The 26,583-nt window shown below is 51.6% G+C and overlaps 1 protein-coding gene across 1 annotated transcript in view; it reads left to right on the top strand.

Annotated features, from left to right (window-relative positions):
* The window catches only part of PEBP4 (phosphatidylethanolamine binding protein 4), an 83,457-nt gene that overhangs the window by 14,110 nt on the left and 42,764 nt on the right, over positions 1-26,583 (top strand). The window contains exon 4 of the mRNA XM_071454706.1: positions 26,143-26,241. Within this exon, the coding sequence (XP_071310807.1) occupies positions 26,143-26,241 (99 nt within the window). The remainder of the gene's footprint in view (positions 1-26,142; positions 26,242-26,583) is intronic.

Below are 26,583 nucleotides of genomic sequence, written 5' to 3'. Positions count from 1 at the left end.
GGCAGGTGTTGCTCTCCCTGATTTTCAGAGGGCTCTGGGAGCAGCCAGGCTCTCCTGGCTTTCCCTGGGATGTGACGAGCTGCTGGATACACGGCTGAAAAATCTGGGAATTGGGAATTGCCAGGTGCTGGGTGGAGGGCAGGAGGTGTGGGAGAGGCGTTTGCCTGGCAAACACACCCTGACCCTGCTGCCACCCTCCCGTGGGATTATCCAAGCATCTCCCGGCCCAGCTCTGGCATCTGGGATGCCTCGAGCCTGCTCCAAGCCCGAATTTTGGCAGCAGATGCCCCTGAGCAGCCCTTGCCAGGTCCCTTCCTGGCAGGAAATCCTGCTCTGTCCTGCTCTGCCGCTCCAGCTGCACTTCCCAAACATCACCTCCCACTGCAGGGAGCATCCCGGGGAGCTCAGCCCCAGCCCTGGGCTCGGAGCATCATTCCCGGGAGCCTTCCCTCCTCCCCTGCAGCCTCTTCCCCGGTGCCTCCCCGCCAGCACAGGAGCCTTTTTTCCATGGATGAGTAATTCTTCCCAATTTGGGGGCTCCTTCCTGCGCTGTAACAACCCCGAGCTCGCCTGCCTTTTTCTTTTTCCAGCTGCCATCTCCAGCAGAAATTCCCCCTTTTTTTCTTTTTTTTTTTTTCTTTTTTTTCCCCGGCAGGAGGGGAGGGGCTGGGAGGAGGGGGGGGGGGATCTCGGTTATACAATCCGGGGTTGGGGCGACTATTTTGGATCCCTCCTTCCTGCCTCCAAATTGCAGCTCCGAATGTGACAAGTTACAAAACACTTGAGTCATTTCTCTCTCTCTCTCTCTCTCTCGCGCGCGCGTTGCCTTTTTCCCCCACAAGGGTTTGGGTTGGTTTAAATGGAGAAAAAAAAAAAAAAAGAAAGAAAAAAGCAGGATGGGGATGGGAATGGGGATGGGGATGGGGATGGGGAGGGGGGAAAAGGCGGCTCCCAGCCCGGGGGGCTGCGGGCAGCCCCCACGCAGGGGAACTCGCGGGGCTGTTTATGTAAGATGCTCATGTTCTGCTGAGCTGCAGCGAGAGCTGTTGTCGATTCCCAGGAAAACCCACGGCTGCCCACGTAGGATCTCCCGAGCAGGGTTGTGTAACGGGGAGCCAGGCAGCCGGGGGGGGGGTCGGGGGGGGTCGGGAGATCCTGCCTGGGGAGGGGGGAAAGCAGGGATGGCTGCGTGTGAAGGAGTGGGAAAAGTCCGTGGTGCCGGGGAAAACGCGGCTGCTGGGATGTGCTGCGGTGCCTCAGCAGGAGGTTTTGGGGTGCTCTGGGCTGCTCTCACCTCTCAGCACAGATTTGGAATTATTTGAGTCACTGGGTGACTTCCCAGCATCCCTGTTTCCTTTGGATCTTGGGAGGAAAGGGATTTTTGTGATGAGATTCAGTGTTGGAGTAGAAGAAAACATCAGCGATGGTTTGGTGGAGGAGGTGGCCTGATCCTGAGCACTCCTGGATCGTCCCAAGGGGAGGTTCAGGTTGGATTTCAGCAGGAATTTCCCTATGGGAAGGGTTGTTAAACCTTGGAAGGGGAGGTTTGGAGTCCCCGTCCCTGGGGGTGTGCAAGGAACACCCAGATGTGGCACACAGTGACAAAGTGGGGATGGGGCACAGCTGGGACTCGGTGATCCTGGAGCTCTTTTCCAACCTGAATGATCCAAGGATTTGGGAAAAAATCCCTCCTTTCCCTCTGTCCCCAGTGGATCTGCACCACCAGCCTCAAAACCCGAGGGAGAGGCTCCAAACCAGCTCTGCACCCCACCAAAATCACCATTTCAATGCTTTTTTCCCTAAATCCCAAAAATCCGGGAATGCAGGTGGCTTGTGCTGCTCCAGCCCGTGAGGAGAGGAGCCCTCTCGAGGTGCTGGGATGGGAGCTGCGTGTGTTACATTTTTATCCCTATTTATTCATGCAGAGCCGAGGCGCGGGGCGAGGCGCCCTGCTCGGGAGCGCTGCTCTCCATGAGAATGCTCCTTCATTTACATCCTCCCTCCTTCCCCACAACTGAACTTATCCCAGTTATTTTTATTCCTCATGTGTATTTTTTTTTTTTTTCATTAAAAAAAAAAAAAAAGATTGGGGGAAGGGGAGGAGAAAAGAAAAAAAAAAAAAAAAACAAAAACCCAAGCATCACCACCCGTCTAAATTCACCTTATTTTTACTTCTATTAAAATTTCCCCTCTGGAATTTTGATAAGCCAGAAAAAAATGAGGCACACGAGAGAGCTTCACCTGAGGGGAGAGCAGAGGCCCGGGGATGAGGGGGAGGAATGTGTTTTGGGGCAAAGAGTAAGTTTAGAACTATTTTTCTCTTAACTGGAGCACTTAGCTGCACTGCAAGCCATTCATCTTGTGCTTTAATAACTCATTCTCCCTGTGAGATGGGATATCACAGCCCTGGATATTGCTTTTCTTGGGATCCAGGATCAAAGATGAATCTGCTTCCTCTTATAAAATACGTTTTCATTGGGATTGAAATAGTTTTCTACACCCTGATTTTCCCCTGTATTTTGGGTGTTGAGCTCTTCTTTGCCCCAGATCCCCTTGCTGGCCTGGTATTTATTCATTTCCCTTCCCAAACGATGGAAACACAAATTCCCTCATTTCCCCCCATCCCGGGGGAGCTCCAAGTGCTGCCATTCACCTCGGGCTGTCTCTAATCAATCAATAAATCAGATATTTATGATTTATAGAGGATATTTTACATCCTGGGGTCTCCCTTGCTGTCGCATTTTTGGGGTGCCACGGGCTTTGTGACAATTTTATCCTTTTCCTGCCACTTTTTAATCAACAATCCGTCCCCTGGAGCAAACATTTCCCTGTGCAGCAGCTTGTGCTTGTCCCCTGGGGGTGTGACGAGTGTGCAGGGCCTGGATTGCGGGCTGGGGAAGGAGGCTGGCAGCGCTCGGAATCCTGGAAGGTTTTTTCTGGGAGCAGAGGGAGCTCTCGGCTCGCGACTCCGCCGCTTTTCCCGGCGCCGCCTCGCCGGGATGAAAAAATCCTGAAACAAAACTTCTCCCTTTCATGTTCCCCTCGGCCCGACTGTCTCTTAACTACGCATTTGATCTCGGCATCTCCGCGAGAAGGTTCAGAGCCCGATCGGGAATGAATGGGAAGCAGGAATTAAGCCGCGGATCAAAGCGTGGGGAGCGGAGCGCGGCGGTGGCCGGGGGGGACGCGCTGTGGTGGCACCGAGGGGACACGGGGGACACGGCCGGGGGGCTGCTGCCACCCAGCACAGCCCGGGGGACACGGGGTCAGGCGCCCTGACAAGAGGGGGCGTCACCTCCCGTGCCCGGGGCTCCAGGGGTTTTCCAGGCTTTGGGAATGCTGGAGGCAGCCGCGCTTCACGCACGGATGGGAATTCCCTCGTTAAACAAATATTTGGGCAGTGGGGAGAGGAGGGGAGGCAGCAGTGCTGCTGAGGCCCTCAAAATGCTGGGTTCCTAAAATACTGAGCCCACCAAAATGCTGAGCCCACCAAAATGCTGCACTGCCCCAAAATGCTGAGCCCCTAAAATGCTGCACTCCCCCCCAAAATAATGGACCCCCCAAAATGCTGCGCTGCCCCAAAATGCTGAGACCCCAAAATGCTGAGCCCCCCAAAATGCTGCACTCCCCCCCAAAATAATGGACCCCCCAAAATGCTGCACTGCCCCAAAATGCTGAGACCCCAAAATGCTGAGCCCACCAAAATTCTGGGGTCCCCAGAATGCTTCATTCCCCCAAAATGCTTCACTCTCCCAAAATGCTGAGCCCCCAAAATGCTGAATCCCCAAAAATGCTGAGCCCCCAAAATGCTGAGCCCCCCAAAATGCTGAGCCCCCAAAATGCTGCACTGCCCCAAAATGCTGAGCCCACCAAAATGATAGGGTCCCCAAAATGCTGAGCCCCCAAAATGCTGAGCCCACCAAAATTCTGGGGTCCCCAGAATGCTTCATTCCCCCAAAATACTTCATTCTCCCAAAATGCTGAGCCCCCAAAATGCTGAGCCCCCCAAATGCTGCACTCCCCGCCAAAATAATGGCACCCCACAAAATGCTGCACTTCCCCAAAATGCTGCGCTATCCCCAAATGCTGAGCCCCCCAAAATGCTGCACTGCCCCAAAATGCTGAGCCCACCAAAATGCTGGGGTCCCCAGAATGCTTCACTTTCCCAAAATGCTGAGCCCCCAAAATGCTGAGCCCCCCCAGAAAGCTTCAGTCTCCCAAAATGCTGAGTCCCCAAAAATGCTGAGCCCCCAAAATGCGGCACTGCCCCAAAACGCTGACCCCACCAAAATGATGGGGTCCCTAAAATGCTGCATTCCTCCCAAAATGCTGAGCCCCCCCAAAATGCTGCACACCCCCAAAATGCTGAGCCCACCAAAATGATGGGGTCCCCAAAATGCTGAGCCCCACAAAATACTGCAGACCCCAAAATGCTCAGCCCACCAAAATGCTGAGGCCCCCAAAATGATGAGCCCCACAAAATGCTGCACTCTCTCCTCAAAATGCTGAACTCCCCAAAATGTTGAGCCCCCAAATGCTGCAGACCCCCAAATTGCTGAGCCCCCCACAAAATGCTGCAGATCTCCAAAATGCTGAGCCCCCAAATGCTGCACTCCCCCAAATTGCTGAGCCCCCCACAAAATACTGCAGCTCCCCAAAATTCTGAGCCCTTCAAAATTCTACGGAGCCCAAAATGCTGCAGCTCCTTGAGATACTTCAGCCCCCAAAATGCTGCAATCCCTTAGGATGCTCAGCCCCCCAAGATGCCCCAGGTCCCCAAAAATTCTGCATCCCTTAAGAGGCTGCCCAGCCCCTTCCCCATCCCTCACAGCCCAGAGGAGGGCAATGACAGAGCCAGGATTACCCTGGGGTGGCAGCAGTGTCTTGCACCCACCAGATTTGCAAAATCAGAGTTTTTCTCCCCTTAAACTGTTAAATTCCTGTCTGGACCCGGCTGTTTTGGGGGGATAATCCTGGATGGGAACAGGGGGCACGTGCTGGGCCCTGGAGTCAGGATTGAGTTGGGACTTTGCCCTGGTTTGTGGGGCAGCTGCTGGACCTCGTCCCCTCCTCGCTGCTCCCAGGAGTTCTCTCTCCTCACAGAGGGCCAGGTCACAGCAGCCTTGGGATTTGCCAGATTTCTTCCAGCTGGAGTGAAAAGCCTGGGAATTTGGGTGGAGAGCTGGCCATGAGGGAGATCAGGGCTCCTGGTGGCTGGGAACAGGAGCAGCTTGGCTGCTGGATTGTGGTCAGTTTGGCCTTTTCCTTTTCCTTTCCTTTTCCTTTTCCTTTTCCTTTTCCTTTTCCTTTTCCTTTTCCTTTTCCTTTTCCTTTTCCTTTTCCTTTTCCTTTCCCTTTCCCTTTCCCTTTTCCTTGGGGTATCCATGAGATGAGCTGGTCCACAAGAGGCTGCTGGCAGAGGGAGCTGCTGTCTGGCACCTTTCCCTTTGGAAAGTGAAGGAATGTTTGGCAAAGTGGACTTTTGTTACCTTTTGGTCTTCTCTTGTTGGCATGTCACTGTAGGGACAGAGGAGAGATGAGCAAAGCCACTCTGGCCCCTGCAGTGACTGCAGCCTTCACACACGTGGTTTTCCCAGCAAAATCCAGTATTTGGGATAGGGATACCTGCAGGTGGATGGGAGAATCCCTGTGGGGTCCCTACCTGAGCAATGCCACCCACACCCCACACAGGCACCCGGAGTTTAAACCCTAACAGATACCATCTTTCCAGGAAAATCCTTTAAAAACCATGTAACCACCTACATCCAGGGCAGGAATTGCACTTTTCCCAAGGGCTTGAGGCCACAAGGCAGAGCTGTGGCCAAGGAAAGTCTCAGCCTCCTCTTTGCACACCTCAACACACCAAAAAACCTCCTCCACGAGGCCAAGCGTGCAATTAAAACCCCACTACACACACACACAAACCCGTGGCAGCCTCCAAACAGTGAATTAAACGAGGATGAAAGGCAAATGCCAGCTCTGGCAAAACCCTAGGAAAGGAGCCATCAGCTCTCTGCAGCGTCCTGGGAATTTCAAACCACGCCAATGGAATTTGGCCGCTCCATTTCATTCGCTGTCAATCAGCGTCGCTGCTACTGATGCTTCCTCCTCGTTTGAGATTCCCCCATTTCTTTTGGCGATGCCCAGAGCGCAGTTGTATCCCAGCCAGGCAGCCCTCACCACCAAGCGATTAAATCAGCGGGAAAAAACCCAGGAGAGACATCTCCTCTCAGACATAATAGTAAAACAGGGGGCGGCAGGGAGGGAGGGGGGCGACGGCTCCGGGTCTATTTCTGCTCTGATGTGTCCTGGCACCGCCGGAGCCTTCCCCGGGTGCTGAGCTGTGCTGGTGATCACCGGCTGCAGGTGGCAAAGAGGGATGTGCAGGGAAGGCTTCTGCACCAAGCTGGGTTTTCCTGGTGTTCCAAAGTCCCTGGGTCTGGGGGTTGGTTCTGTTTTGGGGCCTGGTTTGGGTTCTGTCCTGCTGCAGCCGTGCTGGGTTCCTGTGGGTGCTGTCGCTGTCTGGAGGGATTGGGGTGTTGGGGAATGTGAGCGTCACAGCAGCGCCTGAGCATTCTGACATGCAAGGGTCCTGATCCCTGAGCATCCTGATAGCTGAGGGTCCTGATCCCTGAGCACCTTGATCCCTGAGCATCCTGATCCTTGGGCATTCCAACCCCTGAACATCCTGATCCTTGGGCAACCTGATCCCTGAGCATCCTGATCCTTGGGCATCCTGATCTCTGAGAACCCTGATCCTTGGGCAACCTGATCCCTGAGCATCCTGATCCTTGGGCATTCCAACCCCTGAACATCCTGATCCTTGGGCATCCTGATCCCTGAACATCCTGATCCTTGGGCATCCTGATCCTTGGGCATCCCAACCCCTGAACATCTTGATCCCTGAACATCCTGATCCTTGGGCATCCTGATCCTTGGGCATCCTGATCCTTGGGCATCCCTATCCTTAGGCATCCCAACACCTGAACATCCTGATCCTTGTGCAACCTGATCTCTGAGCATCCTGATCCCTGAGCACCTTGATCCTTGGGCACCCTGATCCTTGGCCATCCTGATCTCTGAGAACCCTGATCCTTGGGCATCCTGATCCTTGGGCATTCCCACCCCTGAACATCCTGATCCCTGAACATCCTGATCCCTGAACATTCTGATCCCTGAACATCCTGATCCCTGAACACTTGGCCCCTGGGCATCCTGATACTTGGGCATCCTGACCCCTAAATATCCTGACCCTTGAACATCCTGATTTCCAAGCATCCAATCCTCTGAGCATCGTGACCCCTGAGCACCCTGGCTCTGAGCATCCCTCTCTCCAAGCATCCTGACCCCTGAGCATCCCAACCCCCAATTATCCCAGCCTCTGAGCATCCTGACCTCTGAGCATCCTAACTCCCAAGCATTCCATCCTCCAAGTCCCCCAGCTGTTGAACATCCTGCCCCTCCAGCATCCTGCCTCCAAGCATCCCTGGCCCTGAGCATCCTGGCCCCATGCCTTCCTCGGGGGCAGCTTCCTCCCAGCCTCTAAAATCAAGTGCTTTAATAACAGGCTGTAAAAGGACCATGGAGAGAGTGGGGAAATAATTGTGTGATTCAGGGTTATCAGTTCACCAAGTGTTTCCTGGCCTGGATTTGGCCATTCCCAGGATAAAACTGAGTGATGAGGGTTGCTTTAATGAAAATGCCTGTCCCTAGGAGACACCAGTGTGACCATTCCAACCCTGTTGTGTCCAAGTGCTCCTGAACCCCTTTTTCCTGCAGGAATTTTCAGCAGCAGCATGACCCTGGCTTTGTGTGTGTCAGTCCTGGGCTGTTGGAAATTACTTTTATTTGTTTTATGGCTGTTTTTATTTCTTTTTAAGGATTTTATCTTTAAACATAAAGATTTAGGAAATCCCACACTTCTCATCACATCCCTGGGGCAGCTCCAGCCACTGCCACCACACCTGGCTGTGTCCCGAGTGGCAAAGCTGGGCTCAGATCCCAGCTTTTCCCACACAAAACAAAACCTCTGGGGCTGGGAATCCTAAACTTGCCATCCCAGAGGACCATCCACGAGTGCTGCACATCCGGGCTGGGGAGTGACGGCTCTGGGGGGTTGTTTGTTTGGGAAACAGGATCAGAAATAAGCCCTGGAGTTGTGGTGTGGCCCCAGCACAGGGCTGGGCCAGCCACTGCTTTTCCATTCCAGAAATGTCACTGAGTCACGAATGACTCAGAATTATAATGGGAGACATTTCCAACCCTGTGCATGACTCGGAGACGTCTTCCAGGGATATTAGAGCTGTTTGTAAAGTCCAGGCCTTGCCCTGGCGCTGTCCCTCCCTCCCTGGCTGCTCGGTGTCCCCCCCTTGGCCAAGGTGACAGCCCAGCATGTGGTGGCAGCCGGGATGTGGCTGAGGATGCTCCTCTGTGTCCTGCAGGATCAGGGGGACATTCTGTGGGATCAGGGGGATGCATTAACACTCCCCATCAGGTGGCAGGTGTCTATTAAAGTGACTCCCATCACCGCTGCCTCTGGCCTGCCCTTGACCCGGGGCTGGCCCAGCAGACAGCTCCGTGTCACGCGTGACCCCCGTGGGTGACCTCAGCGCCAAGGTGGCCACGGCTCCCGGGATTTTGGCTGCCAGAGGGGGGGATCCGTGTCTGAGCATCATCAGGGTTCACTCTGCTGCCCTTCCCTCCCATTCCCACGCAGGGAAGTTTCCCTCCTGCTCCTGGATGATGGGAAAGGGACAGGTCGATGAGGTGTCCCCCCCTCAGGGATGCGGTGGCACCGAGGGGCAGCGCTCTCCTCAGAGATTCCTCAGCGCCTCCTCTTCCCACAGCTCACCTCATCCCGGCCTCCAGAGCCAATTAATTAAGCAGGAATGAATTTAAGGAGGCATTTGATCCAGTCAGACCAGTTCAGGGCTCTGGGTTCCTGTGGGTGCTGTCGCTGTCTGGAGGGATTGGGGTGTTGGGGAATGTGAGCGTCACAGCAGCACCTGAGCATTCTGACATGCAAGGGTCCTGATCCTTGGGCAACCTGATCCCTGAGCATCCTGATCCTTGGGCAACCTGATCCCTGAACATCCTGATCCCTGAACATCCTGATCCTTGGGCATCCTGATCCTTGGGCATCCCAACCCCTGAACATCCTGATCCTTGGGCAACCTGATCCTTGGCCATTCTTATCTCTGAGCATCCTGATCCTTGGGCATCCTGATCCCTGAACATCCTGATCCTTGGGCATCCTGATCCTTGGGCATCCTGATCTCTGAGAACCCTGATCCTTGGGCATCCTGATCCTTGGGCATCCCCACCCCTGAACATCCTGATCCCTGAACATCCTGATCCCTGAACATCCTGATCCCTGAACATCCTGATGCCGTGAGCCGGGCTCAGGGAGCCGCGCGCTTCCCTCCTCGTTGGAAATACTTTCTCACCAAATAGCATTAAATATTCCTGAGCTGTGAACATCTTGGACTGATTTTATTTTCCATAAATAAACTTGTTGGGAGATATTTGGAGATGGGCCTAAGCTGCAGAGCTTGGACTGGCTCCCAAATCTCGCTGCTGTTTGGGCTCGAGGGGTTGGTTCAGGATTGTTTCGAGCTTTATTTCGGTTTCATGGAGTTGGGATTGAAGACGTGCCCTCAAACAGGACCCTCTCAGTGCTTTCCCAAAACCCCTGATCCCATCAAATGCTGTTGATGACAGGAGAGGGGATCACAAGTGTCCTCTCCCCTCCAGACATGGCTTTAGGGTTATAACTATAGGGGGTGGGCATTTTGGAAGCAGCATTTCCAGTGGGATCAGCTGGATTCTTCCAGAGGTAGCAAATCCCAGTTTATTGGCCTGGGACCATGGATGCTCCGTGTTTTAGGCACTGTGGGGTTTTGGGGTACAAATCCTTCCTCATCACACAGACAAGATGCCCCTTGCCCAGCTGGAGATGCCTCCAGCCTATCCCAGCTCCTTGCTGGAAATTTGTTGCTCTCCAGATTGGACAAAGAAAAGCAGAAAAAGAGAGATTAAAAAAAAAAGAAAAAAACCCCCAAACAATGATGTTTATTTATTTTCCAGTGGGGAAATGAAGTGGGAGAGCTGCAAGGACATGTTTGCAAACCTGCTCCTGGCACAGCTCACCCAGAGGAGGCCGGATCCGGATCCGTGGGGCAGGGACGTTTAATTCCCATCCTTCCCCAGCAGGGCCGAGCATTTCCCGCCTGTCCCTGCACTTGATTAACAGTGACAAGGACAGGATTGCTCTTTTGGTGAGCGCACATGCTCCCCAAACCCCCGGCCATCCCTCAGCCTCGCCTTCCCTTCTTCTCCCTCAATCCCCAGGTTTATTCCGGGGGAAGAGGAGTCTAATCCGCCCTGTAAACTCTGTCACATCCTCATTAATTTGGCCATGTCTCCCTCGCTCGCCTTAGGGAAGCATCACATTTTTAACGAGGCTCCGGGCGGGGCACGGGCTTCATTTTGACAGCTGAGGTGGGAAAGGTGCAGCGTCAGGGCTCGGGCAGCTCCGGGGGCTGCGTTCCTTCGGCAGCTCCGGGAACCTGGAGTTTCTTCCCGGCTTCTTCCCTCACCTGGGCTGAGGCCACTGCTCCCGAATTTCCTGGGGGGTTAAAGCTGAGATGGGCACAGACCCAGAGCCCAGGGTGCTGCTGGTTTCCATGATTCCATGGGGTTGGCACTGCCATCCCAGTGTGAGGCACTTCCCAACCTTTAGGAGAACCCCGTGGCTCAGGACCAGCTGCCTGGGCTAATTCTGGCCAATTCTGGTTTTTTCCCCCCCATTATTCCTAAATTCAAACATTTTGTAATGAAATCTCATGGCATGGTCTTAATTGCAAAGATTATTGGGAATATATTCAAAATAATCTTTCATACATTACATATATTCCCAAATATTTTTATACGTATTATATATATTCCTAATATTTTATATATATTATGTATTTTCCTAATATTCCAAATATATTAAATATATATTATGTATATTCCCAATATATTATATATATAATGTATTTTCCCAATATTCCAAATATATAATATATATAATGTATATTCCCAATATATTATATACATTATGCATTTTCCTAATATTCCAAATATATTATATCTATATTATGTATATTCCAAATATAGTATATATATATATATAAAATGTATTTTCCCAGTATTCCATATATATAATATATATATAATGTATATTCCCAATATATTATATATTATATATTTCCCCGATTTATTATATATATTATTTATATTCCAAATATATTATATGTATTATGTATTCCCCCATTTTTATATATAATATTTATATTCCCAATATATTATATATATTATGTATTTCCCCAATTTATTATATATAATATTTATATTCCAAATATATTATATATAACATAGCTTTCCTATACATTTATTTTCTATTCCATCTATTTAATGCTGTATCTGGCCCTGCACCCCTGAGTGTTTTTGTGCTCAGGGCAAGGATCCCTGGCTTTTCTGTGTAGGGCCAGTGGCTGATCCGTGGGGATCTTGCTCCATCCTGGGAGCTCTTCTAACCCATTCTAATGCAAATGTGCATTAGCTGATAATCGGAATGTTGAGTGGATTATTTCACCCCCAGACGAGCTGCTGCAAGGTCCTTTTTTTTTTTTTCCTTTAAATATATTAAACCAAAAGAGAAAAAAAAATCCAAACCAGTCCACCCTGCCACAAAAAAACCCAATTTGGGATTAGGATTGATCCCTGGGGATCTGGGCAGGAAGCAGGATCTCTCTTTTTCCCTCTCGAGGCCATAAATAAATGAAGAGCCACGACCTGGTGACACCCTCTAACAGCTTTATGGCGTGTGCACCGTAATTGCACCAGCAAACATTTGTGTTGTAATTAAAGCCAGGAGCCACCAAACCATGAGAAATCAATTAAAAGGAATCCTGCCTGTGGGAGCAGAATCCCAGCCCTCCTGCCTGTCCTGCTAAGATGCTGCTTCATCCTTTCCCTCCACCCCCCAAAAAAATCCCCCTGAAATCGCCCTAAATGGGGATTTTTCCTCCCAGTCTCCTGGATGCTGGAGCATCCCTGCCCTGTGGTGTCCCAGCCTCGTTGCTGGTGTTGATTTTGGTGGATTTTGGGAGTGGAGGGGTTGCCCTGAGTGTGTCCCCAATGTCCACATGGGATGTGGGTTTTTTTGGGAGCAGCCACAGGTTGGATGGTTGGGTAAAAAGCACCTGGTTCAGCTCCTGCCACGAGAAACGTGCAGGAAATGGGCATTTTTTCCAGCAGGGTTTGAATTTTGGGGTATAAACAGGGAAGGGACATCAGCTCTTAGGAAGAGGCCCCTGCTGTGGGATCTCGGTAAAAAATATTTAGGGATAATGGGAGAAATCTACACCCATCTGTCCCCAGAAGTGGCTTTAGGATTTTTTAGGGTTTGGGTATAAACACGGAAAGGAGATCAGCCCTTAGGAACAGGACGCTGCTGTAAAATCTCATTAAAAAATGTTTAGGGACAGTGGGAGAAATCTACACCCATCTATCCCCAGAAAGGGCTTTGGGTTTAGTATAAAAAGGGAAGGGCCATCCCACTGCAGGAATCTTGGAATGCTGCTGTTGCCTCTGCTCCAACCCCTCTCATCCTCCCCAAACCCCCTCTCACCCCAGGAGCAGCTTTTGGCTGAACCCATCACCCCAAAAAGCGGGATTTGGCTGAAAACTGCCATCCCCCCCATCCTGGACACTCCACCCACAGAGATCCAACTCCCCCCATGCTCCAGGAGCTTGGAGAAAGGAGCTGAATGCACCAAAACAAACCCTTTCCCTGCACGTGTGGCTGCTTCCCCCGGGAGAGGCTGAAAGAGAGACTGAAGCGCATGTGACAGATGTTAATCGCATCATTTAATGCACTCCTGGAAGGCACTTGGATACAGGGATGGGGAGGAGCAGGAGAATGGAGCATTGTCTCCCATTTCCTGCAGCATCCCCCGGGAATGGATAACCCCAGGATGCACAGCTCACCCAGGGGACTGAGGGAGGTGGGAATGGCAGCGAGGAAATTCGGGAGTTTTCTGGTGAATGCGCTCCTTTTGGTACAACAGAGTGATAAAAAAGGCAGAGAAATCGGTTTGGTTTGGTTTCCAAAGGGCTCTCTGGGGGGGAAAGTGGAGACGGTGAAGTTGGGATGGTGGGATCACTTCTGATCCACAGCCTGGACCAAACATGGTTACAGGAGAGGGAAAAATGGGGATTCAGGGATCATGGCTGGCCCACATCTGAGCATCCCTGGAGAAAACAGAGGATACAGGAGAGGGGAAATGGGGATGGAGGAATCACACCTGAACATCCCTGGAGAAAACAGGGGATACAGGAGAGGGGAAATAAGGATGGAGGAATCACACCTGAACATCCCTGGAGCAAGCAGGGGATACAGGAGAGGGGAAATAGGAATGGAGGAAACACACCTGAACATCCCTGGAGAAAACAGGGAATACGGGAGAGGGGAAATAAGGATGGAGGAATCACACCTGAACATCCCTGGAGCAAGCAGGGAATACAGGAGAGGGGAATAGGGATGGAGGAATCACACCTGATCCTACCTGAAAATCCCTGGAGCAAACAGGAAATGTAGAAGGGAAAATAAGGATCACTTTTGATCCATTCCTGGGCATCCCTGGAGCAAGCAGGGAATACAGGAGATGGGAAATAGGGATGGTGGGATCACTTCTGATCCACAGCCTGGGCCAAACATGGGTACAGGAGAGGGAAAAATAATGATGGAGGGATCTCACCTGACCCACACCTGAACATCCCTGGGGTACACAGGGAATACAGGAGAGGAGGAAATAGGGATGGAGGGATCACATCTGATCCATACCTGAGCATCCCTGGAGGAAACATGGATACAGGAAAGGGGGAGATAGGAATGAAGGGATTTCACCTGACCCACACCTGGCTGTCCCTGGAGCAAACAGTGATACAGGAGAGGAGGAAAGAAGGAGGGTGGGATCATGTCTGGTCCATATCTGAGCATCCCTGGAGCAAACATGGATACAGGAGAAAGGAAATAGGGATGGAGGGATCATGTCTGATCCACACCTGGGCATCCCTGGAGAAAACAGGTAATAGAGAAGAGGGGGAAATAGGGATGGAGGGGTCAGATCTGATCCACACCTGAACATCCCTGGACTAGAATTGGATACAGGAGAGGGGAAAATAAGGATGGAGGGATCAGATCTGATCCACACCTGAGCATCTCTAGACCAAACACAGATACAGGAGAAGGGAAATAGGGATGGAGGGATCATGTCTGATCCACACCTGAACATCCCTGGACTAGAATTGGATACAGGAGAGGGGAAAATAAGGATGGAGGGATCATGCCTGATGCACACCTGAGCATCCCTGTACAGAATGAGAGATACAAGAAGGAAAATTATTAGGGAAGGATCATTCCTGATGCACACCTGAGCATCCCTGGAGCAAACACCTCCTGCTTGGCCTGGGGAACGATGAAACCCCACCCGATCTCCATCGTGGGTGGCTTGGGGAGGGGAATTGCATTTCCAAGGCAGGAGCAGCATCCCATGGGCTGCTTCCCTGATTGAATTCCCCCTTGGTGACCCGGGCAGGTAATTGAGGCTCAGGGGAGCCGGGGCAGATGGCACCCCCTGGAAATCAGCACCTCCAGGCACCCCCTGAGCCGGGCAGCAATTGAGGCCAGCTGACTTCAAGGTGCCTCAAAGTAATCAACTTATTGCCTAATAGATTTCTCAGTCATGAATTCCCCGTGCTCCAGATGCCCCCCAATCAGAGCAATTATGGATTTAAATGGAGCTGGAATCCGTGGTGCAGAAAATGCCCGTTTTAGCGGGAGATTGGCCAGAGGTGAGGGACCTGTAACACCCCTGGTAATGAAAGCTCTTCACAGCTTGCCGTGTTCCACCCGGGAATAATTGCTGCAGCCTGTGATACGGATCCGGCTGCGTTAATGATGCCCTGTTCCTTTCACAGGACTCATTTCAGCTTTCCCCCGGTTTTTTCTTTGGTTTTGGCTTTGGTTTGTTTTTTGTTTTGGGTTTTTTTTGTTTTTTTTTTTTCCCCCGGGATTTCAAAGAGCCGAGGCATGGTGGGAATTACCGCGTTAACGCGGCTGTTGTGGGGCTCGGGGTGTTTCCAAATGTTGTTCCCGGGATCCATTAACAAAGTGCCGGGGATCAGGAGCCTCGGGAGAGGGTGGCTGGAGGGGAATGGAGCGTGACACGGGTGTCATCCCTCCGTCCATCCCGGCTGGAATTGATTCGCCCTGACAGGATGGATTTATCAGAACAAAACACACATCAGGAATTAAAATTAAAAAAAAAAAAAAATTAAAAAAAAAATTGGATTGGAAATAAAACTCCCATTAACTTCCAAATGAAAACCACATCCAAGGGAGACAGCTGGCTTCTCCTCTGAGTTTATTATTAAATATTTTACCAGGGAGGGAAGTTCTGAGCTGAGCATCTTTTCCCTCCTGTTCCTGGCAAGAGCAGTTTGTGTGGAGGGAGGGTGAGCTCTTGGTTGTTTTCCCGAAGCTCTTTCTGGGGGTAGCTGGGTGTAGATTTCTCCCATTATTCGTAAATTTAAACAGCTTTTTAATGAGATCCTAAGGCAGCGTCCTATTCCTAAGTAATATTGAGAATATATCTTCCAATATATCTCCATCTGGAATATAATCTATATTTCCATGCAGCACATATATAGAATATGTAAACATTATATAGATAATACATAGAGAATATACAGAGAATATATAGAGAATAGAGTCTGTATTTCCATGTAGAATATATTTTAAAATTCTAGAAATATATGTTAAAATATACAAATATATATTACATATGGAAATATATAATATAGAATATTTATTCCAAATATATATTTATTATGCATTATATAATATGTATAATGTATTATATATGTTATATATTATACATTATACATTATATATTATATATTATATATTATATATTATATATTTTTGTATATAATATACATATTATATATTTTTGTATATAATATACATATTATATATATGTAATTTTTTATATATAATATATATTATATTATATATATTATATCTATTTTTTATTTGGTGCATAGGGGTGGGAGAAAGGCCTTGTCTGTTCTTTTGGATGCTCACAACTCAGCAGCAGCAAACTCGCAGCGCTGCGAGGGGGTTCCAGCAGGTAAATGATGCCGTGGGCGGGTCGGTGCCGCATCCCCAGGGATGGAGCCGGACCGAGCAGCTCCGGCCGCTCCTGAAACGCTTTAATTTCGCCCCAAATGGAACCGAGATGTGTTTTTTCCCTCCGTGGCTGTGCTCCCAAGGGGTCCCGGGATTAATTTCCTGGGGTGACCCTGGGGGCCGCAGCCGCCTGACCCCTGCCCGAGGGGTCGCGGGAGGGAGCGGAGGGGACCCGCGGCCGCCCATCAGGAGCTGGGGGCGCTCCGCGCTTTGGACAGCGCGGAAATGGCATTTCCACCTCATCCGAGCCCGCAGCGGCCCCGCCGAGCCGGGATTCAATTAGCGGCCCTGGCAGCACCGTCCCCGGGGACAGCGGTGTCACCGTCCCCCCACCAGCCCGGGACCCCCGGTGGCCTCGGGGGCGGCCTCGGGTCCCTGCGGAGGGGTCGGGGTGTGCTGGGGAATGAGCAATGAGCAGGGGGACAGCAATGGGGGGTTGAGGTGCTGTGAGCTCCCCAGGACAAGGTGGGAGATGAGAATTTGACTTCATCTTCTCAGAAGGCTGATTTATTATCTTATTTCATGATTTCATTTAATACTTTATTATTTTATTTCATTATATTATTATTATGTATTTTATATTATTTTATTTTATTATATATTTCATTATTTTAATATAGATTATTTTATATATTTCATTATATTATATATTATATAATATATATTATATTATATTATATTATATTATATTATATTATATTATATTATATTATATTATATTATATTATTATATACTAAAACTACACTAAAGAAAGAGACAGGAGACATCAGAAGGCTGCAAAATTGCAAAAGAATGAATAATAAAAACCCATGACTGACCAGAGTCTCAGCACAGCTGGATTGGGATTGGTCATTAAATTCAAACAATTCACATGCTGGGTAAACAGTTCTCTGAATCACATTCCAAGGCAGCAAAACAGGGAGAAACTGAAGCTTCCCAGCTTCCCAGGAGAAGAAATCCTGATGAAGGGATTTTTCATAAAATATCATGGTGACAGGAGATTGTAGGAATGGGAATTTACCCCTGTAAGGAATCAGGCCGTGGATTTTCTCTTGGAGCAGAGCTGGGGTTTGCTACCCTGAGCATGGTCCCATGTCCCCCTCTCCACGCAGGGCATGGGCAGAGCCATAGGGCCCTCTCCATGTCTGGATGATTTTAAGGCTGATCCCAGCGGAGGAGGGGATGGGAGAGAGGCTGGGGAGAAGCCAGGGAGGCTCCTGTGAGTGCCAGGTTCTGCTGTGAGATCCCTCACAAGGAGCACAGGGACATCTGCTGGGACAGTGGCCCCGCTCCTGACATGGGCCATGCTCAGGTCACCTGGATTTCCCACAGCCAGGGTCTGTCCCCATCCCCAGATCCTCCTCCCTCAGAACCACAGAATGGTTGAGGTTGGAAAAGGCCTCTGGGATCACTGAGTCCAACCTGTGCCCACTCCCCACCTGGAGTTCCACCTCCAGGAATTCCTGGGACCCCTCCAGGGATGGGCACTCCAGCCCTCCCTGGGCAGTGCCAAGCCCTGAGCCCCCTTTCCATGGGGAAATTCCTGCAGTGCCCACCCTGAGCCTGCCCTGGCCCAGCCTGAGGCCGTTCCCTCTGCTCCTGTCCCTGTTCCCTGGAGCACAGCCCGGCCCCCCCGGCTGTGCCCTCCTGGCAGGAGCTGTGCAGAGCCACAAGGGCCCCCTGAGCCTCCTTTGCTCCAGGCTGAGCCCCTGCCCAGCTCCCTCAGCCTCTCCTGGGGCTCCAGACCCTTCCCCAGCTCCATTTCTCCGTTTGGGACAGTCTGGGACACGTGTGCTGGGTGTTTGGCACCATGCACAGCCTCGATCCCAGCCAGGATTGTGACACTGGGATAATTCCACTTGTGCTGGAGCCTGTGAAAATGCTCTTTCTTTTCACAGAGCAGAATCTAATCCAGAAAAAGAAGAAAACACTCATTATTTAATTTTCCCCAGTATTTTTGTGTGCTCATGGGATTTTAATGGTATTAATTATTATTTAATTTGCACTTTGGCAATTCATTTGTGCTGAGCTATTCTCGTATTTGAGAGCCAGCGATGCTCAATCCCTTTTGCATCTCCATTCATGCTGCTGCTCTCCAGCCCTTCTTCCCAGGTATCCACGCCTCCCTCAGTCCCATCTTTCTTCCAAGTACTCATCCTGTCCCATCCAAAGCATCTCCTCATTGTCCACCTCTCCCTTTATCTGATTTTCTTTATAATCTCCAGCTACCAGACCCCAGCTGGGAAAGTCCCAGCAAGGATCATCAGCTTGGAGTCACAGCATGGGGGAGCTGGTGCCTCCTGGGGGTTCTTGGTGCAGAACCCCCATCCCTGTCTCCATGGAAACATCCCTCTAACCCCTCTCAAGCATCCATAAATCTCCATCCTTCACTTCCATGTGAGGATCCCTAAATCCCCATCCCTCCACCTCCATGAGCATCCATCTCTTAATTCCCCTCTCTCCATCTCCACACATTCCAAAACATTCTTCCATCCACATTCCACGATATTCTTCCATTCCATTCTTCCACTGACAGCATCCTTCCAGCCCTCCATCCCCATGAGAGAATCCTTCCATCTCCACACAGAGCATCCTCCATTCCTGTCCCTCCAGCTCCTCATGAGCATCACTCCATGTCCACAGAAGAATTCATCCATCTCCATGTGAGGATTCCTCCATTCCCATCCCTCCGTCTCCATGTGAGGATTCCTCCATTCCCATCCCTCCATCTCCATGTGAGGATTCCTCCATTCCCATCCCTCCATCTCCATGCGAACATTCCTCCATTCCCATCCCTCCATCTCCATGAGAGATTCCTCCATCCCCATCCCTCCAGCTCCACAGGAGCATCCCTTCATCTCCATGTGAGCATCCCTCCTTTTCCATGTGAACATCTCTCCTTTTCCATGTGAACATCCTTTCATCTTCTCCATTTCCATGTGCACATCTATTCATCCCAGGCAAGGCTCCCTCCCTTCCCCTCCATTCCCCTCCATTCCCCTCCATTCCCATCATTCCAGCTCCATAGGAGCATCCCTCCACCCCCAGCCCCTCAATTTCTGTGTGAGCATCCCTGCATCCCATGCAAAAACCTCTCCATCCCCATCTCTCCATTTCCGGGTGCCCATCCCTCCATCCCCTTCCAACCTCCCTCCATCCCATTCCAGCCTCCTTCCATACCATTCCAGCCTCCTTCCACCCCATTCCAGCCTCTCAATTCTATTCCAATCTCCCTCCACCTTATTCCAGCCTCCCTCCATCCCCTTCCAGCCTCTCTCCATCTCATTTCAGCCTCTCAATTCTATTCCAACCTCCTTCAATCCCATTCCAGCCTCCCTCCATCCCATTCCAACCTCCTTCGATCCCATTCCAGCCTCTCTCCATCCCATTCCAGCCTCTCTCCATCCCATTCCAGCCTCTCTCCATCCCCTTCCAAGCTCCTTCCATCCCATTCCAGCCTCCCTCCATCCCATTCCAACCTCCTTCCATCCCATTCCAGCCTCTCTCCATCCCATTCCAGCCTCCTTCCACCCCATTCCAGCCCCCCTCCATCCTCATCCTCACATTTCCAAGCCAGCATCCCTTCATCCCATCGAGCCTCCCTCCATCCCCCTCCATCCCCGCCACTTCCCCAGATAATGAGAGCGAGTTTAAAAAACTTAAAGCCTCTTCCTGCCCGCGGTGAGTGACACAAATGGAGTTCATATTTAATCATCTGTTAACTCGTTGTCTATTATAGCTCTTTAATAGCACCAGAGATATTCTTAATGAAGCATGATTTAAGGTATTTACAGCTCTAGGACCGACAGACATCACTCACAGTGTGCAGGTAATGAGGCGTAAAACAGCTCTGGAAACCGTAAAAATGGGAGAGAGAGAGCGAGGAGGGAGAGAAAGCAGGCGAGGAGTTCGGAGCTGAATTGTTCCAGGGTTTGTTTTAAAATGTTTAGGCATTTAAAGTCATTTCAGCTTCGCCGAGGTGTCTGGTAGCACCGAGTTCAGCAATTCCCAGCGCTGAGAACCCCTGCCTTGCCAGGAGGGGTCTGGGCCCCCGATGCTCCCGAGCTGAGACATCTCAGGAATCATGGGAGGGAGCAGGGAAAAAGCTTTTGAGGGTCCCCAAGGGCCTTGTGGGTGCATGGGAGCAAAGCCTGGAATTTCTGGGTGCAGTTTCCCCTTTGTTTTCCCACTTGGTGGCCCAGCTCACGGAGGGGACACCATGACCCTTCCCTTTGCTGGCCTGCAAATGCCACCCCTGTGCAACGCTTTTATTTTCTTATTTTTTTCCCCCAGAAAAAGGAAAAAAAAAATTAAAAAACCCATCAGAACCCAAGCCAAGTTTTGCAAAATAATTTGTGACGGAGGTGCCATTCTGCATCAAAATATTGTGTAGAAAATGTCAAATGTCACCAATCCATGTGTCCCTCCGCGTGATAGTAATTGGGCTGGAAGGCTGCGCTCTGCCACCGCGGCCGCTGGCCGCCTCCTCCTCCTCCTCCTCCTCACTCTCGGCTCGGGAGATGTCGCTTCCCGAGTCCGTCCCGGCTGCCCCGCCCGGCCGCGGTGTCCCCAGCCCGGGGACGAGTGCGCGGTGCTCATTAGGCTGCAGTGGTGACAAACAGCTCCGGGGAAAAGGGGGGCACGGGGCGGCAGCTGGAGCGGGCTGGAGCCGTTCTCGGGGTGTTGGTTCCCTCCTGCATTTGGGACGGGTGGCCCCATTCCCTGGTGTTTTCCCCTTGAGGGTTTTGGTGGAATCGCCTCGATTTGGGGAAGCCAAAGCAGAGCCTCAGTGGGGTCTCTGATTGAGGAATCACAGCCTGTTGCTCCTCTCCCTCCCCAGAAGTGCTCCAGAGGCACTGTCACCTGCATTCCTAGCACCATGGACACTTTGGAATATTTATCCCACTTTCTGCCTGGTTGTGTTGGGTGTGTAACACCCCCGCTGCTGTTTTATTGCTGCTATGAGGGAAAACAAACTGTTCTTTTAGAGCAAATAATCCATTCCTTAAAGCATCCCAAGCCCTTAATCTGGGAACAGACCTTTCACACACACTCCTTAACCATCCTGGATGAATCAATCCTCATTAGGACATTAGGCTGCATAAATATTTGGCCGGTGAGGGAGCCCCAAGGGAGAGCAGAGGGATGGGGAGAGTTGCAGTTGGAAATTCAATGAAGTTCCCTTGGGCAGCGGGAGCCAGGCCTGGGAGAGCTGGGTCAAGCCTTCAGCCGGTGCCACTTGTCCCCTTGGGCAAGTCCTGCGGAGCAGGGTTAATTTTGCTGACCTGTTTCTTTGCCCGTGGAAGTGGCGAGGTGCAGGTGGAAGGGGAGGAGGTGAAATCCTGCCGCGCTCGGCAGCTCCTTCCCCAAGCCACAGCACAACTCGGTCACAAACAATTTCTCTGCCGCCGAGGAAGGAGCTGGAATTTCTCTCTGGCGAGGCAGCAGCAGCAGAATTGCGAAGCCGGTGCCTGTTATAGAAACTTTTTAGTACTGGGGACAAGCCAAGAAAAAAGCCCAGATTGATCTCAAATCTCAGCTGGTGCTGGCGGCGCTTCCACCTCCGACTCCTGCTCTGGTGGGACGTGAGCTGGACCCTCCAAGCATCCCTGAGGAGAGCTGGGATGTTTCCCAGTGTTCTGGGTACTCTTCCCAGCTCCCTGCCCAGCTCTGGAAAGTGATTTGGGGATAAATTGAGGTTTTTTTGTTTGTAATTGCATAAACCCAGCTCTTCCCCAGCTCCTTCCCCCGTCCCATCTCCGCACCAGTGGGACCAGCCTGGATCATCTCATGCCATCAAAATCCTTCCCAGCAGGATAATCCAGGCTGGGGCAATGCCAGGCTGCAGCTCCCAGGGAGGTGAAAGGTTTTTTGGCTCAGATACCATCACAACCTGTCTGTGATTTCCATGATTTCCTTCAGCACCCAGGGAAATTCCTTAGGAGCTGTCAAGGATGTGGTGGCAATGGGGCAGCTGGAAATTTCACCTCATCCCTTGAGTGGTGAGGGGCTGGTGCAGGGAACATCCTGTGCTGTGGGTGTGCACAGCTCTGAGGGATGGGTGAGCTGGGAGGATCCAGACTGGATCCATCCAAACCTCTCCATTCCCATGGTGGGGAATGGCTGGTTGGGGCTTGGCCCAGTTTTGGGATGGAATTCCTACAGCAAAGCTTGGCCACCATCCATCTCCCCTCCACAGAATAAAGCCCATTTTAATCCATTTTTCCTCCATGCCCTGGATAAAGGGATGCCAACGGGATGGACACACCAGCACAGTCACCCCTGGGCTCACCCAGCTCCAGGCCCAGCCCAAGTTGGGTATCCCTGGCAGGGCAGAGCCCCAGGGCTGCCGAAAACACCCGAGCACTGCATGTGTGCTGCTTCCATGTGCGCTGGTTTCCAAGGAAACCGCTCGCTCTACATGTGTGTCACTTAACACCCTATTTGCTTTCATTTGGATAAGTCTTTAATTCCTGAGCAGCCCCGGCTCGGCGGGATCTGTTGAGCTCCGTGTGTATCCTCAGTGCACAAAATCCCTCTCCTGCCCACCTGCCTCTTGGAAAAGTCGCTGCCTGCTCGGAGCGAGTTTCCTAAACCTGTGCCTAATTGGAGCAGCTAATGCTTTCTGCAGGAATAACTGGGTATTTTGCTGCTGCTTCCCCCTCTAGAAACAATTAGCAGGGAAAACACGGAATGCAGGGCTCTTGTCACCTGCCACCAGCTCTGCTGCTCCAGCTTTGTGTCAGGTGGAGGAGCAGGGCAAGAACGCCCCTTCCCAGGGGTGTGGGGGGCAAAGCTGGGCGGTGCAGGTGTGGGTTTGAGTCCTTGGGAAGGCAGCAGCTCCTGTCAGTGGTTAAATGTTGATTTTAAAGTGTCCTAGGGTGAGGAAGCAGGGAAAGGGTGGCCATGGAAGGGTGACCCAGTTGGTGTCACACACCAGCCTGGAGAAGGGAAGGATCAAGGGAGAGCTCAGAGCCCCTTGCAGGGCCTGAAGGGGCTCCAGGGGAGCTGGAGAGGGACTGGGGACAAGGGATGGAGGGACAGGACCCAGGGAGTGACTTCCCATTGCCAGAGAGATGGGATATCGGGAAGGAATTCCTGGCTAGGAGGAGAAGAAAGGGCTGGGATGGAATTCCCAGAGGAGCTGTGGCTTCCCCTGGATCCCTGGGAGTGTCCAAGGCCAGGTTGGAGCAGCCTGGGACAGTGGAAGGTGTGGAATTCAAGTTCTCTTCGCAGCCAAACCATTCCATGATCCCATGACACCGATAGGACACACTGGGTGCTGCACTCCAGCAGCTCCTCCACGGCTTGGGCCAAGCAGGAATGAGAGACAAAGCTTTTGGGGTGTTTTTCTCCCCCAAATTTTCATTCAAAGTGGCTTTTTCTTCCCTCTCTCCCTTCCTCCCTTCCCTTTGCACAGCAAGATGCCTCCTGTTCTCGTGCACTGGAGGAATTTTCTGATCTAAAGCCACTTTCCTCCTCTCCCAAAATCCCTGGGGGTGGCTCATGTTTGTAAAGCTGAGCAGCTCCCGTGTCACTTGGGGCTGGCTCCCGTCTGCAGCCCTGACAGCAGCTAATGCTGTTAGCCTGTGTCGAGGAGGGATTTCAGCATCAAAAACCCCCAAAATCACCACACTCGGGCTGCTCTGCTGCTTGCAAGCAGTTCTAAACCATCCCCCCGTGTTTGGGGTGCCTGGCATGGCCCTGGGAGGTCACACAGGGGGTTTTGGGGTGCCTTTGGGGGCTGCTGCAGCCTCAGGAGCGGCGCAGGATGAGCAGCCTGGATTAACTCGGCTCGGGGAGGGCTTTGCTATCTTTAGGTGGAAGGTGAGGGATTGTGGCTCTTAGGGTGGCCGGCAGGTGAGGAGAGAGAAAAATCCCCCAGGGCCAGCCCTGCTCAGGGCTCTGACCCCAGCTCCTGTCCCCACCGGGGTCTGCCCTGCCGGCCCCCGGCCGCGTGCGCTGTCACCTTTCTAGGCCACAATCTGTCCCCAATTCCAAGCCTGCTGTTAGCTTCACTTGCACTCTATTCTCGTGTTTGCTGTTATTTTTTAACACTTTTTTTTTTTCCTCCCCATTTTTTTCCTTTTTTTTTTTTTAATAATTTTTTTTTTTTTTCTTGCATAAAAACACTATCCTCTCCCCAGAGCCTGCCTGGAGCGAAGGCATGGTCTGTACAACTGCAATTATTTCGAAGAACAGATGGAGTGAGGAGCAGAAAGTCTGTTAATAGTAATAGAAATGCTACATGTTAACCTGGACAGCACACGATGACAGTCCCATGACTACACGTTCTGTTCCCACCAGCTGGGCTCCGAGCGGAGCCGAGAGATTCAGAAACGCCGAGCTCGGCTCCGCACCCTCCCCAAAGTTAGAGCTCAAATTCCTTCACACTTCCAGCGTAGGGTTTTTGGGTTGTCGGGCTTCTTCTCCCCCTCCCCTCCTCCTCCTTCCTATTAAACGCTGATTTCGGCGCTGTTAAGGAATTTTGCTGCTTCTTCCCTTTTTTTTTTTTTTTTTTCTCTCTCAGCCTTCTGCAGCTGGGAGCGTGGTGGGGATGGTGGTGGCGGCTCAGCCTCGAGGTCCTGACCTTCAGCCTCACGTGGTGACACCAGCACGGCCCCTTTCCCACCTTTCCCACGCTCACATCTGCAGGCTCGGTGTAATTCCCCCACCCTGGGTGATGCCAGGCTGGGCTTTGTGGAGCGGGGCAGCGGCGCTCCCGGGCGGGGCACTTCGAGTTTGGGATTTTCTCTGCGACTGTTGCAAGCTAAACGGGTTGAAATCTGCATTTTCTGGTTAAAAGTGGTGCTCCCTGCGGTCTTCAAGAGGTTTATGAGACGTGTGGGATGCCAAGGGAGGGGGGCACGGGTTGTGGCAACATCCCAGGGGGTTTTTGCCTCTTTATCCCAACCTGAGGTTGGGAAACAGAGCAAAAATATTGAGTCAGCCCCAGGAACCTCACTGTGCAAATCCCTGCCAGGTTTCACAGGACAGGGGACGCAGCCACAGAGCTCCAGCTAATTCCAGTGGGAATTGCAGGGCTAAATCCCAGGGCTGCTGGTGACAGCCCAGCCCCCGGGGCGGCTGGAGCGGAGCCTGGCTCCCTGACAGACGCACCTGGAGATTTCATTCGGATATAGATCCCTTAATCTGCGTGCTTGAGGGATAATCTGGTGCCTGAGGTCCTGCCAAATCCCTGGAGATCAGCAGGTTTTCCTTTCAGAGGTCACTTCCAACCCAGCTCCATCCTCAGCAGACCAAAATACCCACGTGGGCTCTGTGCTGGTGGCACCTTTGGGTGCTGGGTACCCTCAGTGGGGGCCTGGGCTGGGCTGGGAGGGTTTCCTGGGGGCTAAACCTGTGTTATCCATAAATCCCAGCTCTCTTTGCCCAATTCCATCACCCAGGAGTGGTACCTGACCCCCAGGTGCTGCTCGTTGCAGCATCCCAGGAACATCTTTTGGTTATTTTGGGATGTTTGGGGTAGAGTTTGGCTCCCCACAACCACCCCCATGGAGGGTACCCAGCTTGTCCCCAACCAACTCTGGATCCCAAAAATACCAGAGGGGCTGAAATCCTGTGCCTCAGTGGGATGTGGTGAGAAGCAGAGGGAATTCTCCTTGGTGCCTTTTCTTTGGAGGAGGCAGAACCTGCATTGTTCCTCTGGAAAGATTTGGGATTAAATCATCCCCAGGTGATTTGTGGCCTCCCCTGGTGCCCATTCCTCGCTTACCTCTGGGGTGATACCACCAGAGCTGGGGAAGAGTGGAAAAATGTGGGTTTGGGGGCTTTTTGCTGTCACCCCATGGCCACAGCATCCCCCTCTCCTCTCTTGCAGAACAAGAAATACGTCCTGGTGATGGTGGACCCCGATGCTCCCAACAGAGAGAACCCCCGGCTGCGCTTCTGGAGGCACTGGCTGGTCACCGACATCCTGGTGAGTCCATGGGGACCATTCCCAACATCCAGGGAGGGCTGGAATCCCAGGGGATGCAAACTCCTCCTGGGATCATTCCCAAGCATCCAGGGAGGGCTGGAATCCCATGGGATGCAAACTCCTCCTGGAGAAACCCCGGAGGGGAGGACGAGTGTTTGCCAGAGAAATGTAAATGGTGCTGGGCGTGTAGGTAGGGAAGTGCTTCCTCAGGCTATAAAGAGCCAGGCTGGTCCAAAAATATTGCTGCTTGGGTTTTTGGGGTTTTTTTTTTTCCCTCCTTCTCCTAAGGAAATGCTGGAAAAAAAGCCCAAAAAACACTTTGCCAACTCCCCACCACCGGTT

Source organism: Agelaius tricolor, unplaced genomic scaffold (genome assembly GCF_023055355.1).
Source record: "Agelaius tricolor isolate 1412-34295 unplaced genomic scaffold, bAgeTri1.0.p SCAF_41, whole genome shotgun sequence".
Lineage (NCBI taxonomy): Eukaryota > Metazoa > Chordata > Aves > Passeriformes > Icteridae > Agelaius > Agelaius tricolor.
The sequence above is the reverse complement of the archived record's forward strand: the minus strand, read 5'-3'. Positions and strand labels throughout refer to the sequence as shown.